Source organism: Symphalangus syndactylus, chromosome 13, assembly GCF_028878055.3.
Source record: "Symphalangus syndactylus isolate Jambi chromosome 13, NHGRI_mSymSyn1-v2.1_pri, whole genome shotgun sequence".
NCBI classification, from domain to species: domain Eukaryota; kingdom Metazoa; phylum Chordata; class Mammalia; order Primates; family Hylobatidae; genus Symphalangus; species Symphalangus syndactylus.
Window position 1 is genome coordinate 66,852,305 of NC_072435.2, and position 25,230 is coordinate 66,877,534.

The 25,230-nt window shown below is 39.2% G+C and overlaps 1 protein-coding gene across 3 annotated transcripts in view; it reads left to right on the top strand.

The window, feature by feature from the left end:
- The first annotated feature begins 205 nt into the window (after window positions 1-205).
- Window positions 206-25,230, top strand: part of LGR5 (leucine rich repeat containing G protein-coupled receptor 5) — a 150,275-nt gene continuing 125,250 nt past the window's right edge. For all 3 annotated transcript variants that reach the window (XM_055238075.1, XM_055238076.1, XM_055238077.1), the window contains exon 1: window positions 206-700. In XM_055238075.1, coding sequence (XP_055094050.1) covers window positions 489-700 — 212 coding nt within the window. In that variant the 5' untranslated portion in view covers window positions 206-488. The remainder of the gene's footprint in view (window positions 701-25,230) is intronic.

Sequence of the window (25,230 nt, forward strand, 5' to 3'; positions counted from 1 at the left end):
GAGGCTCAGTGGGAGCCGAGAACTCGCCAGCACCGCGCGCTGCCTGCCGCCTCCCAGCCCAGGACTTGGGAAAGGAGGGAGGGGACAAGTGGAGGGAAAGTGGGGCCGGGCGGGGGGTGCCTGGGAAGCTAGGCTGCGCTGACGTCACTGGGCGCGCAATTCGGGCTGGAGCGCTTTAAAAAACGAGCGTGCAAGAAGAGATGCTGCTCCACACCGCTCAGGCCGCGAGCAGCAGCAAGGCGCACCGCCACTGTCGCCGCTGCAGCCAGGGCTGCTCCGAAGGCCGGCGTGGCGGCAACCGGCACCTCAGTCCCCGCCGCGCTTCTCCTCGCCGCCCACGCCGGGGGGGCAGGAACGCGGCGCCTGGCGCTGCAGACGCCCGCTGAGTTGCAGAAGCCCACGGAGCGGTGCCCGGCGCGCCACGGCCCGTAGCAGTCCGGTGCTGCCCTCTGCCCGCGTCCGGCTCGTGGCCCCCTACTTCGGGCACCATGGACACCTCCCGGCTCGGTGTGCTCCTGTCCTTGCCTGTGCTGCTGCAGCTGGCGGCCGGGGGCAGCTCGCCCAGATCTGGTGCGTTGCTGCGGGGCTGCCCCACACACTGTCATTGCGAGCCCGACGGCAGGATGTTGCTCAGGGTGGACTGCTCCGACCTAGGGCTCTCGGAGCTGCCTTCCAACCTCAGCGTCTTCACCTCCTACCTGTAAGTACTTCCCCACGTCACTCCGGGAGAGAGGCTAACAGGAGAAGGAAGGTTCGTCCAAGGCGAGGCTGGAGGTTCCTTGGCGCCCGCCTGCTCGGGGGCCGGAGGGGAGGAAGGGGGCGAGTTTGTCAAGGGCATCCTGGCCAGGCCTGTTAGGGCCCCCAGAGAAATGCACGTGTCTCGGGGAGTAGCGTGCCGGCACTTTCTGGACCCGCAGAGAAATGGCTTCGAGTGCAACCCGGGAAAGCGCTGCTGCGCCGCAGCTTCCCAGTCCAGCGCTAGAAACATCGCAGGGCGAATTCCTGCAAATGCAGGCATTTGCGTGCGGAGTGGGCATTTGTGACCCAGAGCCTGGTACCCAAAGGCAGGCTGCCATCTGGTCCCCGCCCCAACCGCCTCTCTGTGTCTAGTCGCATTCCACGAAAAGAAGGTCTGTAGAAAGTTTCCCCAAAGGAGAAACAACTTGCCCAGCTCCAAAGGGTTTTTAATCTGCATCCCTTGCACGGTGGCGTGATGTAACTTTTTCTTTTTTTTCCTCTTTTCCTCCCTTTCTTCCTCCCTTCTTCCTTCCTTCCCTCTCTCCTTTCTTTTTATTTTCTTTCTTTTTTAACGGCGTGATTAAAATGTGGCAACCACAAACTCCGATTAGAGCTGCCAGAACGTTATCTTTACCTTTGGCTGCCCGCGCCGCCCTTTGAAGTGGCCGCGGCCGCTGTGTAATCTTTAACCATCTCTTCCCCCGGGGAGGAAAGGGGAAGTGGGCTGAAGGCTGTTGGGCTGGTAAACAGCGGCACCGACACCCAAAGGGAGACCTGAAGCTCTCTATCATCCCTGGGGGGATTCTCCCACCCCTTCTCTCCCCCACTGCAACTTCCAAAGCCCTGAAGCAGCGGCTCATTGCATAATTTTTTCTGTGGAAAACCTAGGCCCGAAGGTAACAGGTGGTTGGCTGAACGCGGTGACCCAGGAGGAACCCTATTCTTGGAGACCAAAGCGACTACTCTCTCCACCCCCGTGCAAAGCATCTGCTTCATTCCTTCCAGCAAAGAGACCAGGTTCTAGGCCACTCTGGGAAATAGGTGCTCCTTACCACAAGGTGAAACATTTAGGTTTTAGTTCAAGACATTGCACCGAGCCCACCCCAAGCCCATGCAATCCCAGTTTTCGGCTTCTCTGATGTACCTTGGCAAGAGAGAGTTGGGATGTTTGTGAACCAGTTCTTCCATCTGCTTAGTTGTTTTCTGGAGGGAAGAAACATGAAGAGGCTTGCACAACATTTTCCACTAGGTAGTGATTCTTTTTCTGGAGACAGAGTGAGGAAGAAAAAAATATCTTTTACTTGCTTTAATATTGTCTTTAAAGAAAGGTACCATCCTGCTAGATTTTAGGATTGGTAGATGGCAGGTCGCCTCCTCCTCTACCATAAAGCTATTTTGACTGCTTTTTCTTTTTTATCTGAAAGAATGTTAAAACTATTTTTCCCACCAAGTTTCCCTTCAATTGCACTCGTGCATGTGGTACTGATATTGTTCCAGGAATGGAAATCTCTCCTAAATGATCATGCTCTCAGAATTCACATTTCCTCCTCCTGAACAGCTATCTCCACTACAAAGCAAAATACTCATCCCCAACCACTCTAGTTTAACTGCTAAAGTCAGTGTTGCACTCATCCCACGCTCTCCAATGCAGTGAATTTCTGAGACCAGTTTGGCAATTTTGCTTAACAGCCTATAACTCCTCTTCCCCATCACCCTGAAGAAGTTTGACTGTATGTGCAAGGGACGTGTGCAGTACCCCCAAACACTTAACCTATTTAAATCATACATTCATTATAAAATATGTTTAAGAATACAGAAAATAAGCTTATGAATAGTTCCAGATTGCTTTCCTCTCTCACTTGAAAGAACAAACATTTGTCAGGCTTCCGTTACAAAAAGTTGGCATAAAATTCTGCTTTAAACCATTTCCCACATACCTCAAATGCATTTAACTGTATCCTCCATGTGCTCAGGAGAACTTACTGCCACCTACTGCCAATGTTCCCTATCTATCTATCTATATTATAGATAACCTCTTGAAGTTAAGATACTATTAGGAAATTAAATGCCATATTATTCTCATGTTATGTGATGACAGCCTGTACCTTGGCCTAAGAAGACATTTTCCCAGTGCCCTATGAAATATTAAACTCAGAGTGTCTGTAAAAAGTGATACAGTAAATGTTAAATACTTATATCTAATGCAACACAGTTCAGGGAATATGAGTGCTGAATATAGAAGTCAGTCCTGAAGTAAATAACCAATGTGGTGTTCTATATAATGTGTGATTTCATAATTTGGTGTCCTTATATACTAAAAAATGCCAGGGCCCATGGGATGCCCTTTGAGCAGGTGTTGAGGGTTTGGGGGCTTTGTTGGTTTTTTTACAACCACAGGAACGCTGTGCAGACATTAAGGGTAGATGATGCCCTCTTTTGGTTACACCTAGTATTCTCTGACCATTTCTGTCTTCACTTGTGCAGCCAAAACATAAAAGATGAATTTCGATTTATTCATATTCAAATAAATGAGTATGTGTTCTACTAAGTTTCTTATTTGAAGGAATAACTTCCCTTTGATGTTGAAAGGGAACACAAAGTTATAGCTCCACTCCACTGGGGTCCAGTAGAATTTAAGCCTTGATGAAAAAGTTGCAGTGTACAAAGACTGATGTGGTAAAAAGCCAGGACTACTATCTTTTATTATTTGTAAGAGGTTATCATCATTTATTTAGTCAAAATGTTATCTCCCAATCCCCCTCAAAAAAAGAACAAGCATTTCCTTTTCTTCAAACAGATTGATGATGGCAAGTTCCAGCTGTACACATTTGACAAGTAGCTGTACACATTTACCACAATCTGATAGCTGGCTAGTCAGACTTGTAGGTAAAGAAAGTCCTACATCTCTTCACAGAATGCAAGCACTATTTATGTGCCATTTTGTAATCTTTTTTTCCCAGAAAAGCAAAATTTTAAACCAGTGCAAATATTAATATTGATTCTCTCTTCTTACTGAGCTGCCTTCCACAGTAGGTCTTTAACTGGACCAATAAAGCAAGTGAAAACGCTGGAAAAATCTCGATCTTCATCTCTTCTCTCCCCCCGCTCCCCCAGCAAGTGGTTATGGGCTCTGATTTTACTAACAGGGGCTAATAAAGTTTACTTAGCAGAAAATAAGGAACACACCAAGGTTGAGATATAAAAGCAGACAATAATTGTTTACAACATTTAATACATCTCTATCTACCAGTTATGATCTGTCCTAAATAAAGTAGTTCTAGCATCTAATCTTAGTATAGGTAAGTTATTTTAATGCATCAAATGTGGACATTTTTATTAATAGGGTCTTAAAAGTAAACTCCTCTCTGCCACTTTGATGTGTCTGTCATCTAGTTAGTGTGACATTCAGATAGAAAACTAAATCCTAATGAACATCCTAATATAATAAATATACTTTTCTTTATTGGTCCAGAACAGCTATTTTATTTTAAAAAGAAAACTGAGTTTTTCTTTGCTGTCGCTTAAAGGCATTCACATTTCATCCATAAGCAAATTTATGTTATATAAACCAAAGGGACCAAGAGAAAAGATATTTTTTTAATTACATGTAGTTTGGTTACTTTTTCATATGTAACTTTGAAACAAAATTTAATTTTACACATAACTCGTAAAACTAATGTTAATAAGAACGGAACAAAAGCCGCAATTAGTTAAATTAGGCACTGCCTTAATATCATAAATGTGTTTTAAGTATTTAAGATGCAGTTTCAAAATGAAAGATCCTTTTTAGAATCTTCTTTGAAAATGAGTTAATATAGTTCTGCTTCTCTTCTTATCATTTCTTAAATGTACTTTAGAAATGATTACAAAAATAGTAACTCTTATAACAGCCTTAACATTTAGATCAATTATAAACATTATACAGTTTGCTCTAAAATGTACTTTTAGAATTGTTTAAAATATAATGATGCCAGTAAATTTTCTTCATTTTAATGAAGTTCTTTCTTTTTCCCCAGGATTCCTGAGGATTTTTTCCATAGTGTTTTTGTTATGGGGTGAATTATTAAAACTAATTGATAATTAGTCTAAGTAATTTTTTAAAGTAGTGAGCTTATTCAAACAATTTTGTGGCATAAATTAAAAATAAATATTACTGAATATATTTAACATATGCATGACAGAGTTGGTGTGACAAGAATGAATTTTTACGCATAATAAACATGATCCTCAGTTTTTTTCTTTCTTCCTTACGCATTTTCCTCAAAGTAAAGGAGTTCTGATGTAGCAACAAAAGGTAGCAATCATAAATGAGTTAGAAGATCGGAATCAAGAAATAGCCTGTGTAGTTAAACAACATCATGTTTTGATAATAGACCAGTCACACTTGGATGTGTTTAAAGAAGTTTAGAAACACAAAACTGGTCTATGATTTCTGAGAGTTAAGTATTTTATCTGAACTATTTTATTGTTCTCAGTTTTCAAAATATATATCTATCAAAGGCATAGAAATTTCAGACCAAACAATTAACCCAATAAAGCTATCAAAATTAAAGACATTATAGAATATTTATAATTTTATAACTGATACTTAATTTTGACTTACCTTAGCAAAGCATTTTTTATATTTCTTCTATCAAATTCATGCATTTAAGTCATTTTAGCTGCAAATTTAAGTATGTTTCTGAATAATCTAAATCACATGCCATAAGACAGAAATGAAAAACAGTAGTGGGTTGTCCAATGAGCAATTTTGTGAAGTAATGTTTTTGTTTGGTTCAGTTATTATGCAAATTTAGAATAAAGCTAAATGGCACATTTTCTTGTAAACACTTCCCCAGTAGATACTTCTGGTAGACTGAAGTCTTCATGAGAAGACAAATTCCTTCCTATAAGATTCAACTTCCTCACTCCAGTTGCAATATTTTCCTTTATAGAGCCTCATTTTGTAGTAGAGAGATGAATCAGACTGGCACTAAAGCCACAACTAGTATATTACATATAAAACAAAATGAGCTGAGTATCTAGTCCTGTTGCTATTTTTGATGTATCTTGGTAGAATTTCACTTGTTAAATCTGCCCATGAGTTCTAGCCCACTGCAACTCTTTTATTCCCAGATCTGTCAGCTTTAATACACACTTTAATTTAACCATTGTAAATAACCAACTACATGCCCAATTTCACCTATGAAACTCTATGCCAAAAGGAGACATTTCACAGTCTATAATGTGGAATTTTCAATTAAATTCTCATAATTCAAAACTGATTTTGTTCTCCATAAGTTATATGGTGGGAAGCAGGTCCGTTCTTAGAATCTGTGGCATTTTTCTGTTAAATGGATTAAGCCCAATGGGAATACCTGGCTTGAAACTGGAAGGGAGAAAAACATTAGTCATTTGATTTCAAGAAATGGAATAATATATCTAGTGGTAATGCTAAAAGGCTCTTAACAGGGCATTAGCATTAGTGGAAAACTATTTAAAAGATGTTTCATAAGCAGAAGTGCTTCCATATATCCTCATGTATTACTTCTCTTTTTAAATGTTTAAGTCTGGAATTGGAGACACTGAGATTTACTTGGAGAGTATGCAAAGGAACCAACTCCTGAGCTTGTAAACAACTTCCTGAAAGTCAGACGGAATAACACCCCAGGGTTTCATGGTGGGCTCTTTCCTTCAGGGCCTATTCTTCTTATTTGGCTGTGAGCTCCTCCAGGGTAGGGCATTTTCCACTTTATATCCCAAGTGCCCATACCAATGCCTGGCTCTTAAGGGAGTTCAGTAAATACCGGTAATGTTGAATTGAGTAGAATTGGCTGAACCAGCTGCTGAAATCCCAGTGGCTAATAGGAGTCAGAGAAAGACAGGTGAGAACTACTAGTCCGCAAGTACAAACAACACAAGGCCGCTGGCCACAATTATTGTCCAGCCTCATTTGAAATACAGCTGAATTGTGTTCAGTTTAAATGATGCAATGAGTTGTTTATTTTAACACATGCCATGATTTACATGTATAAATTACTTTATTATTGTAATAGCAATAGTCATAATAACTGATAGTTGTATTGTGTTTCCTAAGTGCTCGGCACTGAATACTTTACTCAGTCATAGGCCCCACAAAGGTACTAAATATTTACTCAGTCAATGCCCCCCTTGTGGTGGGGCAACTTGTGACGTTAGGAATGATAATAGTACCTCTTATTAGGTAAGCTTACAGTAAGCTTATTTCAAGTATTTCCATTGCTCAAAATATTTTTGGACTTCCTTTGAAGTTATCTTCAGGGCCAGTTTCCAGCAACCCAAGAAAACAGGCTTTCCAATTTATACTTATGCCTTGTAATCATTTTAATTGGTGCTGAAATATTTTGGCCCATTTTTCTTTTCAGGAACACAATTTATGAAGCCCTAATACCAGAAATATTTTTTCAAGGAATTCCAGAGCAAAATGCAATTTTCAATTTTCCAAAAATGTGAGCATTACATTATATAGTTTAGGGCCAATATTACAAGTTTAGTAGACATCTTTTTATATATCCATTTTCTTACTACCACAGAAACAACTTTTCTTGTCTCCAAATCAGAGATAAGTTGCAGTAGCTGCCAGAGTATTGTGAAGAGGGATCAATAGATTAGTAACCATCTAGGCAAGAATAAAACTTTTTTCCTGTAACCAGATCTATGTGTCAAATTAAGTAGCTGCATTCTTCGGAACTATTTCTCAGTTCAGAAAGACATGAACTTTCTTAACAGGCAAATTCTATTTGAGCTTGTATTCACCTTTAAAATGGATGAGATGAGATAAATTGTTGTCACAAAGGTATAATAATGTTATTCATTTGATTCACAATAGAAAATTGTTTCAAAGTTTTATCAAATCCCCCAACATATTTTTAAACTACACATGGTTTAACCATTAGACAATTAGTGATACAGACTTATGTGTCAATTAGAAATCTGGATAAGTCATAGAAAAGTCCCCTCCTTCAAACAATGAAAAACCTTTTCTGAACTATGCATTTAATTTCCTCAGTCCTTTAATTCAGCTTATTAACCTGATATACATTAATCATTTATTGTATTACAAAGTCAACAGAAAAAACACTACTGATGTTTAGAAAAATTAGGATATGTTTGGGGTACAGTCTCTAGAATGTTTTAAAATAGTACTCTCATACTCCAGCTTTTTACTGACTTAACAATTTAAAATTATTCGACAATCTCTAATTTTCAAATGTCCTATTTTTTCTATATGCACATTTTCCACACACTCATTTTATCCTTCTTGTCTTCAGAAGGAGTGTTTGCTTCTTCTTCAAACAAGGACTGTGATGGCCAAGGGGGAAGAAAGTGTCTCATGCACACAATAATACACACACCAACAACAAACAATTCCCTTTGTGCCACTTGCTTGGCAGAAATGATACAAACGTTGGCAGGGCATAGCCGTGGAGGGCCGACCCTTTACAAGGGAGAGACTGTGGAACTGGCTGCTTGAAGGCACCTTCAGTTCGGTTCAGAAACTGAAATGCAGAAGACAATCATCCTGGCAAAGGGAGCCCAACTCCAGCTGAGAACGCGTGCATGGAGCTGACCTCCCCCCTCAGCCTGCCAGGCGAGATTAAGCTTTCCTCAAGTGGTCCCTTGTTAGCCTGTCCTTTTTTCCGTGTTGCTCATCTTTCACAACCAGAAGCCAAGTGTTTCAAACTGTTCCTCAGTTTGCAGCCAAATTCCTTTATTTCCCCCTTCCTCCTCCTTGTCTCCCTCACACACACACAAACACACACACACAACTGTGGTGACTAACCTTACGTGCGTGCCTTCTTTTCAAAGCCTACACTGAGAAAATAACCTTAGAATATTTAAGTTTCACTAAAACACTGGTAAATACTTTTGTTCTCCTTTTTTCTTGAAACCTTGATTAAGTGGAGCAGAGACCTCTACAAAAGATGTCGATTTGTAAAAATAACCTTTCTTTGATCAAAAAAGCCACAAAAGTGTACTTCTCAGGAAAGTAGAAAACCACACATGATCTCAAGTGGAAAAAATATAAAGAATTTGCTGAATTTTTAACCTTAGTACATAACAAGGATATTATTTTAAAGTTGGTTGGTTAATGTGGGCTGTGTTAGAACTTTCAATGTGTTGTGTTTGGGTTTATGCAATGTTATTTTAATGAGTTTATTGGTTCGATGCACAAAACATCACATGGTGCTTGAAGGTTTTAGGTTATAAATTTTCTTGTGAGGCACTTACTTGAAGGAACTCTGTTACATAATCAATTGGTCTTTAAATCTATCTGCACAAAATATAACCTTTCAGTTTCTTACATATGTGATGATTATTATGTGATTATGAAAACCAAATAAAAATTTCCATAGAAGATGTTATGTTCCTTAATGAACTATTTTGCATATATATTGACATTTTCACAATAAACATTTATTTCACAGTATCTGTTGAGTGAATCTACAAAGTGAATTTGGAGTCTTCTAGAAAAGACCGAGAATAAAGAATCTTCCTCTCTATTTTGTCTTTGTACTTCCTGTCCTGAAGGGACCCTTAGCAGACATGCCTGCATTTGGCAATAGGCCTACTCTTATCATTGTTACAGTGTTAACTGTACAATAGAGAAAAGCCTAGAAAAAGAATGGCAAGAGAGGTGGAAGGGCTAACGGAAGAAATTTGCTACCCAAGGGACAGTGCTGATGGAACTGAGAGACTGTGAGTTACTGGACTCCACTAGACACCTGTTCCCAGGGGATACACTTCTCCTGTGTCTCTCTTTGCCTTTCTCCATCCCTCGCTTCAAGACAGTATCAGAGAACTGAAAGGATGCCTTTTCCATATCTCAGACACTTTCCCCACCAAGGGCTTCAAACTAGAAGATGAAGGGAAGTTTAGAAAAAGGAGTCCTTGGGATTTAAGTATCAACTCCAGTCACCAAAATTGGGGTCTCTGATTTTAATTTGGAAAAGCTACATTACTCTTCCTGTGGTAGAAGATCTTAACTCATGCACAGCCCCTGTTCTCCCGCAGCTGTTGTTCTCTGGGACTCAGTGCAATATAGTACAGGAGGAAGTTCAAGATCTTTTTTTATTGAGTCTTCAAGCTCGGGTAGCAAAAGGAAATCCTACTTAAACCAGATTCTCCCAGGATATGAGCATATCTCATTTGAAGATCTTAAAAGGTTTAGCAGCATGATTAACTGACAGCAAGTGTCCACCTTCTACCTTCCAGCTGCTGGCCTTCCAGGAAAACATCTAATTCCCCAGAGTCTTAAAGTCATAAGTGTTAGGTAGATATGTTCTGGTCCTGAATGACTACTACGTAGTAATTTGAAGCCCTCTTTGCCTTAGCTGTAGGACCATCTCAGAATATAATTAATTGTATATTGTCAAGGAAAGCAAATTTGGGGAGATTTATGTTAATTATAATAAACCTAATTTAGAGGTTGATCTAATACCTAACTACATTTAGAGTAAGTTCTACTGTGAAGAACTAAAAGGATAATCTTTTATCCACAAATTACCAGAATGACTAAGCTGTATATCTAAGGTCACATTACACAATAAAAGACTGAAATTTAATCGCGATTGCTAGAGCATTACCCTAATTGCCCAAATAAACAGAATTAAAATCACTTAGATGGGTTACAAAGGATTTCAGTGAGTCAAAAGCTATGGCTACCCAGGGAATTTAGAATGGAAAGAACCTTGGAATTTACCTAATCCAACGTCTTTATTTCACAGATGATGAAATTTATGTTCATAAGGGGTTAATGACATTCCGAAAATCACGCAGCTAGCAAAGACAGAATTGGACTCCAGATCTCCTGAAAACCCCAGCCCAGTACTACTTCTTGGTCAGCTTTATATTTCAATGTCAAATACTCGAATGAACTCAAAAACTCCCAGTTACTTTTCCAGATGTTGCCAAATAGCCTGTTGTTTACACATTATGTATGTCCATATCTAGATGTGTACCTGAATTTTAATAATATCATCTTATTTCGATCCATTGTAAATACAGACGTAGTGTCTCTGTATTACCTAAAAATCTGCAGAGCAAAAAGGAACACTCAGATTTAGTTTGAAGAACAATTAAGCATAATTAATTCCCCAAATGTCTGTTCAGAGTTGTCATTTACTTCTTTTTTCTTTTTTTGGTAAAGATGGGAGTATGGCTATGTTGCCCAGGCTGGTCTCGAACTCCTGGCCTCAAGTAATTATCCACCTCAGCCTTCCAAAGTGCTGGGATTATAGGCAGTAGCCGCCAGGCCCAGCCTCTGTTCATAGTAGTTAAATATGTGATTATTGTAATTAAAATTTCATTTATGACCTTAATTTGATCACATTTTGGTTGCCTTAATGTCTCTTGTAACTGTTCTCTTTCTCTTCTAGCAGTGAAATTGCACTAGTCCAGTGTCTGCTCACTTTTTTCCAGGATAACTGTAGCAGTTTCCTGTCATGGTCTACGTAGACCCCGAACACATACACACACACTCCCTACTATCCTGCTAGTCTCTTCAAGATGCACCTCTGGTCATGTCTTACCTATATTCAGTCCTTCAGTGGTGTCCTGTGATTTCATAATAACTTTTAACACCTCAGTTTAGCCTACAAAGCCAACTATTTGCCTCATCCCGAACCTGCAACCCCTGGTGCCAATTCCCCCTCCCTAGCTCCCTGTTAAAAGAAAAACCTTAGACAAATTAAACTTAACAGAGTTTAACTGAGCAAAGAACAAACTGGGCAGCCCCCAAACCAGAATAGGTTCAGAGAGATTCTGGAGCTGCCATGTGGTTTGAAGATTTATGGACAGAACAGGGAAAGTGAAGAACAGTGAATGGAAGTGGGGTGCAGAAACAGATGGATTGATTACAACTTGGTGTTTGCCTTATTTGAACAGAGTTTGAATAGTTAGCCGTCTTTGATTGGACAAAACTCAGTGCTTGGGACAAGAGGAAGTTACAGTCTGTTTTCACATCCAGTTAGGTTGCAGGTTACTATGTACGGAGAAACCTTTAGGCCAAACTTAGAATATGTAAAGGGGTAGCTTTGTCTGAATTTAACACCCCAAGCTCTATTCTCTCCAGCCATTTCAAACTGCATCTTACAATTTCCCTATTTCATGCCTCCAGGTGTTCACATGTGTTGCCATCTGCTGAGATTGCCTTTCTTCTTTTGCTAACCTATATGAGTCTTTCCATACTCAGCTCAAATGTCATCTCCTCTGGGAAGCTTTCTGTAACTCCACATTTTAGAAACCTGTCCCACATCATGCTGAACCCACTTTGATCACCATATTTCATCTACTTGTCTGTTTCCTCTACTAGACTATATACCCCTTGAAAATTGGATCAGAACACAGAATTCTTGTATATTGATCACATTTTTCATTTTCTCTATTTTATGGTGCTTTGACATCTTGGAGCCTTGCTGCTCCTAGAGAGACTGCCCCTCCTAGGGCTAGGGAATTCCTGGAGATAGCAAATGATTTTCTTGGGAGTGCATCTTTCATATGCAAACCAACCAATCCAAAATCCATACCCCCTAACCACTCCGTTTCCCAGGCTCTTTCAGGGCTCTTAACTCTAGGTCAATATTCTCCTGTTCCACTCACCCCAAGCTCGGATTTCAATAAATTGGGATAGCCCCTACATCCCACAGCACGCTGAAATTATTCAACTAGCCAATCCTAAACCTGCTTACCCGGCCTTGTCCATTCCTTCCCATGGAAACCACAATGAAGGACCTAGCCCATGCTTTTCTTCTACTCCTTCTATCTCCAGACTGAGCCCAGAGCTTTCCTGTGTGGCTCTGCATGGAATGGTGGGCCCTGCCCTCTTGGGAACTGTGAGCAAAAAACTCCCTGTTTAATAGCAGTCACCTCCTGATCTGTTGGCCTCATCACACCTGAATAATATTAACACCTACATTTTAAAACACCCTGTGTCCATGTATGTCTGAATCTGGGCAACTTCAAAAGGGCACATAGCCCAGGTACACTTGAAGGACAGTCAGCACAGTTTTCTCTCTGGAAGGCACTCTTCTGTTCCCCTAAACTCTGTGTAAAACTCAAACTTTGTCCACATGCCTAAGACATAAGATGCCATTTTCTAGCTACCAAATGTGCATTGGAGTGAGACTACTTGATGTAATTTCTGATATAATCTTATAATGTGATGACAGAGAGATTCTTTCCTCTAAATTTGGCAGACTGATTGTTTGGAATATCCCAAGACAGAGGGAAAAAATTCAAAAAGTGCTGTTGATGCTTTTACCCATAGTTCCTCATTTGACCCTCCTAACAAACAGTAAAATAGTTATTACTATCAACATGAGAATATCTCTTGATGTTAGAAATGAGAACATTTCTTGATGACTATCGCAGCCTTATCTTCAGTGACTTTGACAAGTTACTCAATGCCTCGGTTTTCTCATATGTAAGATGGCAATAATAATGACATCTACCTGACTAAGTTGTTGTGAAGACTGGTGAGATAATGCACATAAAGCACTTTGCATGGCACGTCACTTGTGTAGGACGCATTAAATGTTAGATGCAATTATTTCTGTTGATGATGGTGCAGTTATTATCACACTAAACTCATGCTTTTCAAGTATACCATGTTGTCTCTTACTGTTATTCCCTAAATTAGCTAAATTAGTTGCCCTGAATATTTAAAACTATAAGTGTAATTTTCATTAAACAAGATTTCTTAATGTTAAGAACAAGAAAAGAACAGCAGAAAGGCACCTACTAGGTAAAGAACTAGAGGAGAAAGAAGGGGCATCTTCTTTATTTATAACAGCAACTGTTATAAATAAAAATATTCTAACTTCTGTTTCTGATCCTTGGTATCAAATAGACAAAAGATTATGAGTTTTAAATGAAGTTTCATATTTGCACATGAGTATGTAGCATTTTGAAGACACTGCACAAATATCCAGGATAGCTGAGGGCTGAGTGGACACTTTGTCACAGAGAGTAGGCTGATGGCACAATATTAGGGCTCTACTCCTCAGATACAATTTAATGAATGACCCAGAATTTGTAGTCCTGGGCTTGAATTGCTTTTATCCTTTCCTTTTTTTTTTTTTTTTTTATCTCATCCATCCTCATGACTTTTTCTGACTGTGAAAGAAAAATTCAGGTTGGTAGCTTCTTGTGCTCTTAGAAGCTCCAGTATCAGCCGTTGATTTGCTACAGTGGCAGGCAAGAGATGATGGATTTCAGGGGACTGAGAGAAGGTCGGGAAATCAACCTTCCTTCAGAGCCAAACATACATTCAGGAAAACTCAAGATTTCAACACAACAAAAATGTGTTTCTTTTTTTTTATATATTAACTGAAAAAATAGTTCTACTTTACGAACAAAAACTGATTTAAGGAATGGGCTTGTGTCTACCTGAAAATACATCCAAAATAATCTAATTTTCATGAGGAACTTCAGTACTCATCTTTGATAAGCAGCAGTTGGTTCAACATAATTGCGGGAAATATCTTTCAGTCAGTGATGGCGATGAGGTTAATATCATTCCCTGAGAATAATAGGTATCAATGATGTGAATCTGTGTAGGAGAGGGGATTCAAAGTTAAATAGGGGGTCAAAGTACCACTTGGACTTGTGTTTCAAGCAGGAAGCCTCTGGAAATAGGCCCAGTGATCCTCAGGGTAGAAGAGAGATAGGTAAGCAGTTCTTGGAGCAGACAGTCTTTTAATCCTATTGGATGAGCCTGTATTACTGTCTCTGCAGATGTTCTGTACCATTCTGCAAAAGAGGCAAGCTGGGTTTTCCCATAACTGATGAAATCAAGAGAGCAGTTCTGAAAAAAACAAGGGAAATCTCCTTATATCTTACTACATGTAAAAAGAAGATTCTGGAATTCCTGAGTGCCTACTGAATTAATAAACCAGGAAGCTGGTTTATTTTACCACTCTAAATCGAACATGGAAGAAACCGTCAGATATCTACTACGTATCATCCAGCAGTACAGATTGGAGAAGTAGACTCTGTCAGCCCACCTTTATCAAACAGCGTAAACAATCACCAAACCAAGGGAAGCAGAAGGCAGCAAAAGTCAAATAATTTCCAATGAAGAGTCAGAGGATCTCTCTCAGACAAGGGGAAATCCTTCAAGTGGAGAGGAGAGCGTAGGAGGAAAGTGGCAGCCCAGAGGAGACGAGACTGTGGCAAATTAGAAAGAAATAAAACAATATCCAAAGGAATTCAAAGGAGAGGTGAAGTGCAAGACAGAAGAGGGAGGCAAGAGGACTACCTGCCAAGCATAGCACAGAACTTGGTTACTGGCTCCACTGTGGAGCTGGCTCACCCCATGGGTAGAGTACAGTCCTTCGAGGTATCCACAAGGCACGCACACACACAAACACACACACACACACCCCACAGCCACATCTCTGCATATACACGAAGGAACAAGAAAAAAAAAAAACACTCACTGTGGAAATACCCTCAAAATCTCAAAATATATATCTAACCTATAGGATAAAGCAACCAGAATACTCCTGGGAACTGGGAAATAATTATCACTATGGTGCAGGGGAAAAAAAGCAAACAAAAAACAAAACCAAAAAATGCAGGAGAGTAGTACACTAGATTAGAAGTCCAGGTATGTAGTTCTTAAACTTGCCAACACATTAGTTCCAACTGGGAGCTAATTTAACCATCTTAAAGCCCAGATTCCACATCAAACCAACTAAATCACAATTTCTGAGGGAAGGAACTAGGCATCAGAATGTACTTTAACTCCCCAAGGCAAATTCAATATGCGACCAAGTTTGAGAACCACTGGTCTGGGCCCAGCTACCCCACTAATCAGCCACAGAATCTCTGGCAAGATGCATATCCTCCCTGCCTCGATTTTTGCATCTGTAAAATAAGAGAGGCGAACACATGTTCTGAGGTCTCTCCTAATTCAGTCATTCTAGGAGTACTTGACGTTTGTGTGTATTGCAATAGGGCAGGTGTAGCAGGATTGTAGAAAATGGGAGGTTTCCACACACCCACACCCACTCCCATTTTGGGCAGCAAATCTGGAAGCATTGTTTACTCTCCTGCAGTGAGCATTACTTAAAATGACTATTTGTTTTACAGTTTAGAGAGCCTCTGTAGGTAGCCTCAGGAGCCCATTCATTTCATTAACATTAAATCAACAAGCAGACCTTCTTTCTGCCTCTCTCTAGCAGGATTAATGGATTTTGGCATGATTTGTGCACCTAGCAGCAAAACCTCGTGCTGAGAAAGCTAGCAGGCTTGACTAATTCCCAGTAGTGCTAACTTCATAAACTTAATTTAAGCTTTTACCTTTGACTAAAAATTAAAGGTAATGACTTCATGCTGTTGTTTGGATGTATGATACTCAATATACACAAAAGAATTATACAAAAATGACAAACTATTTGATAAATTAACATTGTATATATATGTGCATGTAGATATGGTTTTTATGCTTATGAAAATACTCAATTCTGTATATATAAAAAGATCCTCTAAAACACTGAGAGATTTATGTAATAAATAACCATAGTAAATAGAGTATTGACAGATGTATTTGTAATTGTAAGCATAAAAATTTATGGTTAGAATATTATAATATACTGATAGAAGACCCAGTTTCACATGATGGAACATTGACTATGAGAAATTTTCTAAGAAGCAAAATTATTCTACTCTATGAGACCAGTTATCACCTATAAAGCATTCCCACACATGACTATGCTTATACTTTTTTATTCCAGTCTTACATTAAATTCAAAATTTAGATAAGTCCACATGAAGACGGGGGAGAAAAGGAAAAAATACAATATTTCCAGCCCATCTGACAAGACTACATAAAAAGCTTTTGATCAAAGGGTCTTAAGTACACTTTACTGGTGTGACAAACAACATTTTTATCCCTTTATTATATTTATTTTTCTTCTGAAAACTGCAGTGACCAGGGTATAGTTTGTGAAAGAAAGCTGGCAGGGTTGTGTTCTTTGATTCCTAATTAACACCTTCAGTCTCAAAAGAGAACCAACAGAAATACCATAAAATGTTGCAGCTGCATTGTGATTCCGCTTGGTTGGTTTGTTAAAAGTCGGCTGGGCATTGGCAGCTGCAATAAAGGGAAAGCTCAATGGATGTTTTGTATTGTGCCCACTGAAGTGAAAGAAGGCAACCATTTTATTTTTCAAATGGGCAGCTGCAGAGGGAGGTTTAAATGGAGCTAAATGCAAGATTTACTGTTAATTTATAGTAAATAAATAAAGAAAATAAAACCTAGCTTTCCAGTTTTTACAGTCACAGAACAGACATTTTAGCTAGAAATTATTAAGGACAATCATTTCAGAGCTTTTTAGCAACCAATTTGGGGGAATTCGGCAACAAGGAATAGCATTCATTTAAAATCAAAATAGCCTTTTTGAAAGAGCCGAGCAAGCCAAAGCTTTAGAAGCTGACATTTCCACTTTGAAAGGTAAAGATATATCTTTCCTGTCTTGGGTAACGTAACTCCCTCGTCCCACTGTATTGAAACCCTAAAATTTGTTCAGATGGAAATTGAATAAGATTCCATACACCCGCATCTCACTTTTTTTTTAAGAGCATGGAGTTGAATTTTGCCTATGGTAGGGGAATAAAGGAGGCATTTAACTTTGGTCAGATAAATCTCACTCACATTCAAAAATGCAATTAAGGAAATATGTAAATCTAGATGTTTCATCAAATGCTAGCTAAGGGGTTACTAGTTCTTTTCGAACACAATGACTGAACTAAAGAACTTTAGTGTCTGTGTAAGAACCATTGTCCAAGCCGCAGTCCCTGTTGGAAACAGAGTCCGGCCTGGCCGTGGGAAATACCTACATATTTGACACAGACCCCATTTCTGAGAGAAAGGGGATGGAAGAGAAAGTATGGAGATTTTACTGTTGCATTCTAATCAACCATGATCTGCCTAATTTGCTTTGATCAGGAAGATAAACTAATTTTTCTATGGGCTGGTTAAAGGTAATTAGCAAGCCAAAGCTTTCATGTTATTTCAAAAGAGCTAAAGTAAAAGGGATCAGAAATTGTAATGATGGGAGCTAAATACATCTTTTCTGCTCATCTAAGAGCACTGTTCATTCAAAATAGGATACTGACACAGAAGAGAAACTCCAGCTAAAGATAGTTTCATGGGCTACATAACCATTGTAAATCCAGAGATTTACATAGTTAGTGCTATGTAACTAAACAAGGTTACCAAAGGTGACTTATAATTGGTGTCTGTGTCATATAGTCCTGCTGTTTTGTGGGAACACCTTTACCTTCATATAAAAAGGTGCAATTATTGTCTGGTCCTAAAGCATTGTTGGTTTTTCCCCGAAGCTTAGACTTTCACATGTGAGTTGTTGGAGGCAGTTGCCTGTGTTTATTTGAACCCTAAGCTGTTGCTGCTTCTCTCATGTATGCAGACCCAGCCAGCTTGGGATCCTACAATCCTGGACATACTAGAATGGGATCTAAGATCAAACTGAAAAAGTTAATCAGGAACCTGACGCCACAGATACTTCAATTTCACAGCCTGGTTCATGGTTTTTGTGCCAGTTACCAACTTCAGTAGTGCCGCCTCCTCCTTTCTTGTTTTTTCTAAGCTCCCAAACACATGTAGTCATTAGATGAGAAGGAAAGATTTTGGAATATGGGATTTTGTTTCTTAAAAAAATTCTACTATTTAGTGTTACTTTTTTTCTTGTTGATACTACCTTTGCATTACTTCCCTTTTCAAACTGTTGTAGTAGATATGGTATCTGTAACCCTACTGTAAACTTAATTGCTTTTTTGGCTACTAATCTCCTGTGCTAGGGTTCTTAGATACCAAAGTGTGTATTTCAAGTCAGATTTAATGTTCCTTATAAAATGAGAAGATCTTTTAAAAGGGTCTCTGTGAGATTGGAGCTCAACAAGCTTCAAGGTTATAGAGAAATTATTACTGTGGAATAATTCTAAAGGAAACTAGAAGATACGATTTAAAGACCAATATTCTACCTTACTTTTAAAATTACTTAAAATAATTGGATTTAGTTTTCTGATTTTTTCTACTATTTTTTGGAAAGCTGCAGTCAACAAACATTTTAACTCTTCTTTCATTGTTTTAAAAGTCCTTAAGCAGTGTTTAAAAACGTAAGTCTGTACTTTCTTGCTAGTTTTTATAAAGTCTAGAAAAGATGGCAACTATTATGAGTAAGAAGTCAATCTATGACTGTGGAAGAGATCTTTCATAGGGTCAGCTTCGTGTTCCTGCAAATTTATTCGTTCATTTATCCATTTACTCACACAATTAATATTTATCAACTGCCCACCTTGTGCTAGATGCTGAGGGTATAGCAGTGTACAAGATGTACACAATCCTTGCCTTTGTGTGGCAGCAGAAATTTTTTAAATGCATATTTAAATGTAAATTATTAAGATGAAAGAGCTCTGATGGCAAACAGGAGTGCACTAAAAGAGAATCTGCCTGGTCTCGGTGGTCAGGGAACACTTCCCTTGGGAAATGACATTTAATCTGAAACTTGGAGGATGAGTTAGAGTTAGCCAAGGAAAGGAGAGGGAAGGAGTATTCTAGACTTTCCCATTTAAGTCTGAGCACTGGCTGAATTCTCCTCTGTGCTTTCTGCACTTACATAGCATGACCTAGTAAGACCAGTAAGTACCTTATACAAAAGGAGGCCTTAATGCAGTCCCTAAGAGGCAGAATCCTCCTGTGAGATCTGACCTATCATTACTAGGAGCCCTCTCATAAGGCAAGGCACTCTGCAGTTGTGTTCTGATTGCATAAATGTACCTTCTCCTTTACTGGCTTATAGTTTTACTGGGCGTATCTCATTCATTTTCAATTCTTCTGAAATACAATTATGAACTCATTTATTTGCACCCCTAATAATAACATAAGGAGAAGGTGGTAATCATGGCATATGAGCCTGTACATTTTCCCTGCATTTGATGGGGAAGCCAGAAGCTGAGGGCCAGGTACATATGCTGAGCCCCACTCCCCACTGGAAGTAGGAAGCATGATTCCCCTCTATTCTTCTCTCATTCATGGTAAACTCTCCCAATTTTTGTTCACAAGGGGGAGCTGTCCAAACCTAAGTTTATTAATTCAACTATTCAACTGATATTTGTTCCTCACCTACCATCAGGCCAGTTCTAGACCAGGCCCAAGAAACAAAGATGAATTAAGGAACAGCCTCTGCTCCCTGGAGTTCACAATTTAATTGAGGAAGACAGGTAAGAAAACAAAAGTAGTGTAGTGGTTAAGAGCCTTCCTCTGGGATAATCACTTGGTATTGGAATCCTGGTACTGCCCCTTGTTTGCTTGGACAAATTATTTGTACTGATAATTTAGAATAATTATTACTCCTATAAATTATAATAATTTATAATTATTGATATTGTTATAAATAATTATTACTCCTCTGGGGCTTCCATTTTTCTCATCTGTGAAATAGAATGTTTGGGCTACAGCTGTTTCCAAGTGTTATTTTCAGACCACTTAAAACAGTGCCTGGCAGGTAGTAAAGACAAGGTAAGGTTAGCTATTATTACTGACAGAGGTTGGTATAATGTCCTGTGGAAGCAGAGAGAAGAAAATCATTCACTGCACTTGGAGCTGAAAATACTTCACAGAGAGGGTCATGTTTGCCCTGCTCTTGAAGAATGGGGAGGTTTTCACCTAGAGGGATGGGGCATACCCTCTAGAAGTCAGGACCCACATCAGCACAGGCACAAGAGTGTGAAAGCATGTGGAAGGAAATTTTCAGATTTGCTGAACATGAGACAACAGTGACTGGAAATGAGAAAATGATGAAGAGAGAAATACAAAAAGGATCCTAAGAATCACAGGGACTCATGGGAAGACACTAAAAGTTTAGTGTGGAGAAGTTGGCTAAACTTACTTCTCAGTTCCAGTCATGACTTCTGCCTGCCAAATAAAGCCTAAGGTTCTTCTTCAAGTTTTCCTTCACAGCACACCAAGCCTCTGAGGCTCAGGGTTTCCATCTCACTCTGTCATTGATTAACTATATGACTGGCAGGTACCATTTAACTCTTACTAATCTGTTTTGCCTTCTACTATCTGTTATATCTTCTGCTAAATGATAATTCATCCAGTGCTCATTTTAGTGAATGCATCCCCCTGGATTAACTTTATATACAGTAAGGGATGCTTAACTTGCAAATTAATGCCATGTTTAACCCACAGACATTATGTGTCCCTGAACCGGTGGAAAACTGGAGGCAGAATCAGAGTGGGATTCCTCTATAACTTGGTTATTTTCTCAGGAATCATCCAGCCCCATTCTTCCTCCTCTCCTATATAGTGACTTCCATTTCATCCTGCCTTACACAGCGCTTCCATTTCCTATTTTAAAACAGGGCTAGTTTTCTTACTTCTCCACATCTTTGCTCAACCCTTCCCCTGCAAAATAAGTGAATGAATGAATGGTTTCTGCATAGCACTCTCAACTAGGCTGTTATCTTGAAACTCAATCCCACCCACTTCAAAAGGCTTTCAGAAATCATTGCTCTGCTGAAAACAGAGCCATGACAGATCTTCCCAGGAATTGCTCCTTATCCACTCTCCTTGCCACAGCATCTACATTTGGGGGTTATAATCTGTCTTGCACCTTTTCTGGTAGTAAGCACAGCAGCCGGAAACCACAGTTTAGCTTTATCTAGATCTCCAGGCTGCTGATGACCTATGTGTCTGCCCTGCCCCCTTCCCTCATATCTCAGAAGGGACATGTTTGTCTCTTTTCCAAAGTTATCATGCATCTATGATCTGTCATTCCATTCCCTTTTATCTCCTGGGAATGATAGTTTATTCATTCAGCAAATTTTTATTGAGAATGAGTTATGTAAGGTGCTATGGAGGACACAAATGGAGATAATATCAGTTAATTCTCTTCCAGACATTTGAAATCTAAGAGGTTACTATCATTCCATACTGTATCAAATTTGGTAACTTGGCATTTTACTTGATAAAGGGATTTCCATTTAAAGATATCACCATAGCATCCTCTATTTCCCCCTTTTAGTCTATTTATTATCATGCTCCCCACTAGCATAGCACTTGGCACATATAAGTGTTATATACATATTTTCTATTGGGGGAATGATAGATTCCTCACTTCAAAAAGCAAAGGGTCTTTCCTGTGCTCTTCAATTTCCTCAAACTGTTTCCATTCTGTCTTCTTCCCCTCTCTACCAACACTCTTGAAAGAGAAGGCCATATTCATTGCCACCATTTCATTACCGCCCAGTCACTCTTTCATCCCTTTTGAAATCAGCCTGCCACCTCCACCATTCAACTTAAATCACTCTCTCTTAAACGCCACCAATGACCTCCTACTGTCTAGTCCAAATGGCCTTTTCTTAGTCCTCAATCATCCTGGACCACTCTCCAGCATTGCACTCTGATGACCATCCCCTTGTCCCATCTGAAGTGGGGTGAATACTCCAAGAATCCAGCCTTAAACACACAAGTTTTGGAATCTGCTGGGTGTGAATTTGGCCATGGTCCAAAGCTCAGTTTCATTATCTGTAAAATGGGTTAATAGACCCTGTTATCTGTGCTTGGCACATGCCTGCTCAGCCTCCTAATGGGTCTCCTTATCTCCCTCTCATCTCATGCATGTGCCACTGCCAAATCAGTCTTTCTAAACTGGATGCTGATCATGTCACTTCCCTGCTCAGAAAGCTCCAGCAACACCCAGGGATGGGAAAACTCCAAATCCATAGCCCTGTATGCAAGATCTCTACAATCAGCTCAAATCATACCCAGCTGTGCTCCAACAGCAGGACTCATGCAGGACTGAGAGTCTGGAGAGAGTTTCCTCTGTCAACTAGGCCTCTGAATGGCTGTCATTTAATATCTCCTTATCTAGTGTCTTCATTAGCAGATTGAAATCCTAGGTTAATCTAAAGCTAAAGCTCCTCCTAGCTATAAAATGCTAAGATTTGCCCTTTCTGGCCTTATTTTTCCATACTCTCTTTTCAACTTTTCTATTCAGGAAAATTGGACCGGGATCCATTTTTCTAATCTACTTCTTATTTCCTCCCCCTGTCTCTGCTCTCACCAGTTTCTCCTATGGGTAAAAGTCCTTCCTGCAAGCTCTTCTCAAGTACAGTCTCCTCATCAATGGCTGGGAGTAATCGTCTCACCCAATAGATGCCAGTCATCTTTTATGGTGCATTCATGTCAGGCAAGTCTCATTTGGACCACCGCAATTTTCTCCTCACTCTTCCCATTGCCCCACTGGTGTAAGCTTTGCACTCTGACTAATTCCGTCTTCCTCTTGCCAGTTTTGGCTGTGCCACACCTCACTTAAGGACCCATCACGCTGCAACATTGTCCAGTGCTTCAAATCCAACATCTTTATCCAAGCCTTCAAAACACTTCATTAATACATCCCAGATAATCTTAGTTCTCTCACCTGCCCACTGCTCTTCAGGAAAAACTCGAACCAAAGTAGTCATATCATATATGGATAGGGCATTAAGGGGCTTGAATTTTTAATATTAATTGTGTCACTAACTAGACAAATGCCTTTACAAGTTAGCATAAAAACTTCAACTGTGATTGTATTTTATTAAAAATTTAGTATTGCGGTTTTAGCACATTTAGTCACTTTACAATAGATTAAGTAAAATTATATAAATATTTGAGTGCATTTATACTCCAACCCAGTAGTTTATAACTGGGGCAAAAATCAGAATCATTCATGGGGATTTTTTTAAAGTTCACATTCCTGGGTACCACCTCCAGAAAAACCTGAGCATCTGTTCTTGAACATTGACACAGGTGATTAAAATTTCTGGATTGCACAACTCAAGGAACTGTGCAGTGCACAGCTCCACAGCTTTAGGAAGTGACCCAGAGTAGACTCAGACTGTATATTCTCTTAGCTTCAGTCAAGAGGTTTACCTAGGCTTTGGCATTAGAAACATTTGGGTTGAGATCTTAGCTTTGTCACTTACTTGATGTGTGACTTTGAACAAATTACTAAGTCTCTCTAAACCTCAGTGTCCACATCTATAAAATGTGACAGTGATAGTACTCACTGTAGAGGATAAAAGGAGATTGGTTCTACAAATTACTCAGTACATCACCTAGCAGATAGCAAACAATCAACAAATGTCAACCATTATGATGACAATGATGATTATTTAAGTCCATCTCTCCAAATCCCTACTTGACTAAGTAGCTTTGAGACCAATTTACGATAGTACTACAGAAAATATTAACACAAGGTAATTGATCATTCTACTTGTATACTTGTAAAGATTAGTATCTCTGCAACAAATGGCTCTCTTGCATTTATTATTTATCTACAGGTTATTGGAATATATTTTAGCATATGTAAATTATAATATACATATATGTATACATATGTATCTGTGTGTATGTATATAATCTCTAGTACATCAAATGACCATGTAAAAGGTCTTGATCCTGCCTGACTTTTAAGCCAAAAGTTTAAAAGGAGGCCTTTGTCAGTATAGGCAAAAAAAGTACTGTCTCAGTGGTTAGCTGATAACTCTTTGAAGTGTTAATTTTTGGCCAAAAGAATATAGAAACCTCTGCAAAAATATGTTATTGTAGGGTGGACTTAAATGTCAGTTTATAAAAGATTCTTTAACATGTATGTTGTATCCCTTCACAATACTTGCAAATGTAATTAAATAATTACTTGCATTATTATCAGCTTAATGTTTATTTCCATGAAAAATATCTCAAAGGAAGACTCTAAAGAGACAGGAACTATATCTGTCTTGTTCACTGTTGAATCCCTTGAGCCTAATACCATGCCTACCACATAATAAGTGCCAAGTAATATTTGTTGAATAAGAGGAAGAAAGGAGAATAGGAGGGAGGAAGGGATGAATTTTTGTATGTCCACATATTTATCACAGACCCAGGAGCAGTGCCCAGAATCAACTTTGAACTACAAGTGAAGTACACAATCTGGTTAGGGGTATCTGACATATTCAGAAGTACATGACATGAAATACACTTAATAAGTGTTTTAGGAAAATGATGACTTTCCAGAAGGGTTAAACACAAATAGAGGAGACACAGGGCCGCAGGTTGATCTAGAAGATGGATTGAAAGAGACAAAAAAAATGAACTGAGTTAAGAAAAATCAGAATTATATCACCTAAGCTACAATTATGGCCCTAGAGTAGACAGAAGGGAAATAATCATAAGTCTATATTAAAGAGAGTTTCAACTGGCTAGAGGATACATCTGTTTTTGAATAAATACATTCAATATCCTAATTGCTTTGATTTTAATAGTGATATTTAATTTAAAATGTCTTTGAACATTCAAAGTTGGCATGAGATTTTTATGTTCAGAAAACAGGGGTGTAGGTTAAAAAAGTTTTCCTGGGAAGCAGACTTGGGGTTGGAGATTTGAGTAAAGAATCTCCTGGGGTGTCAAAATCTCCTTAA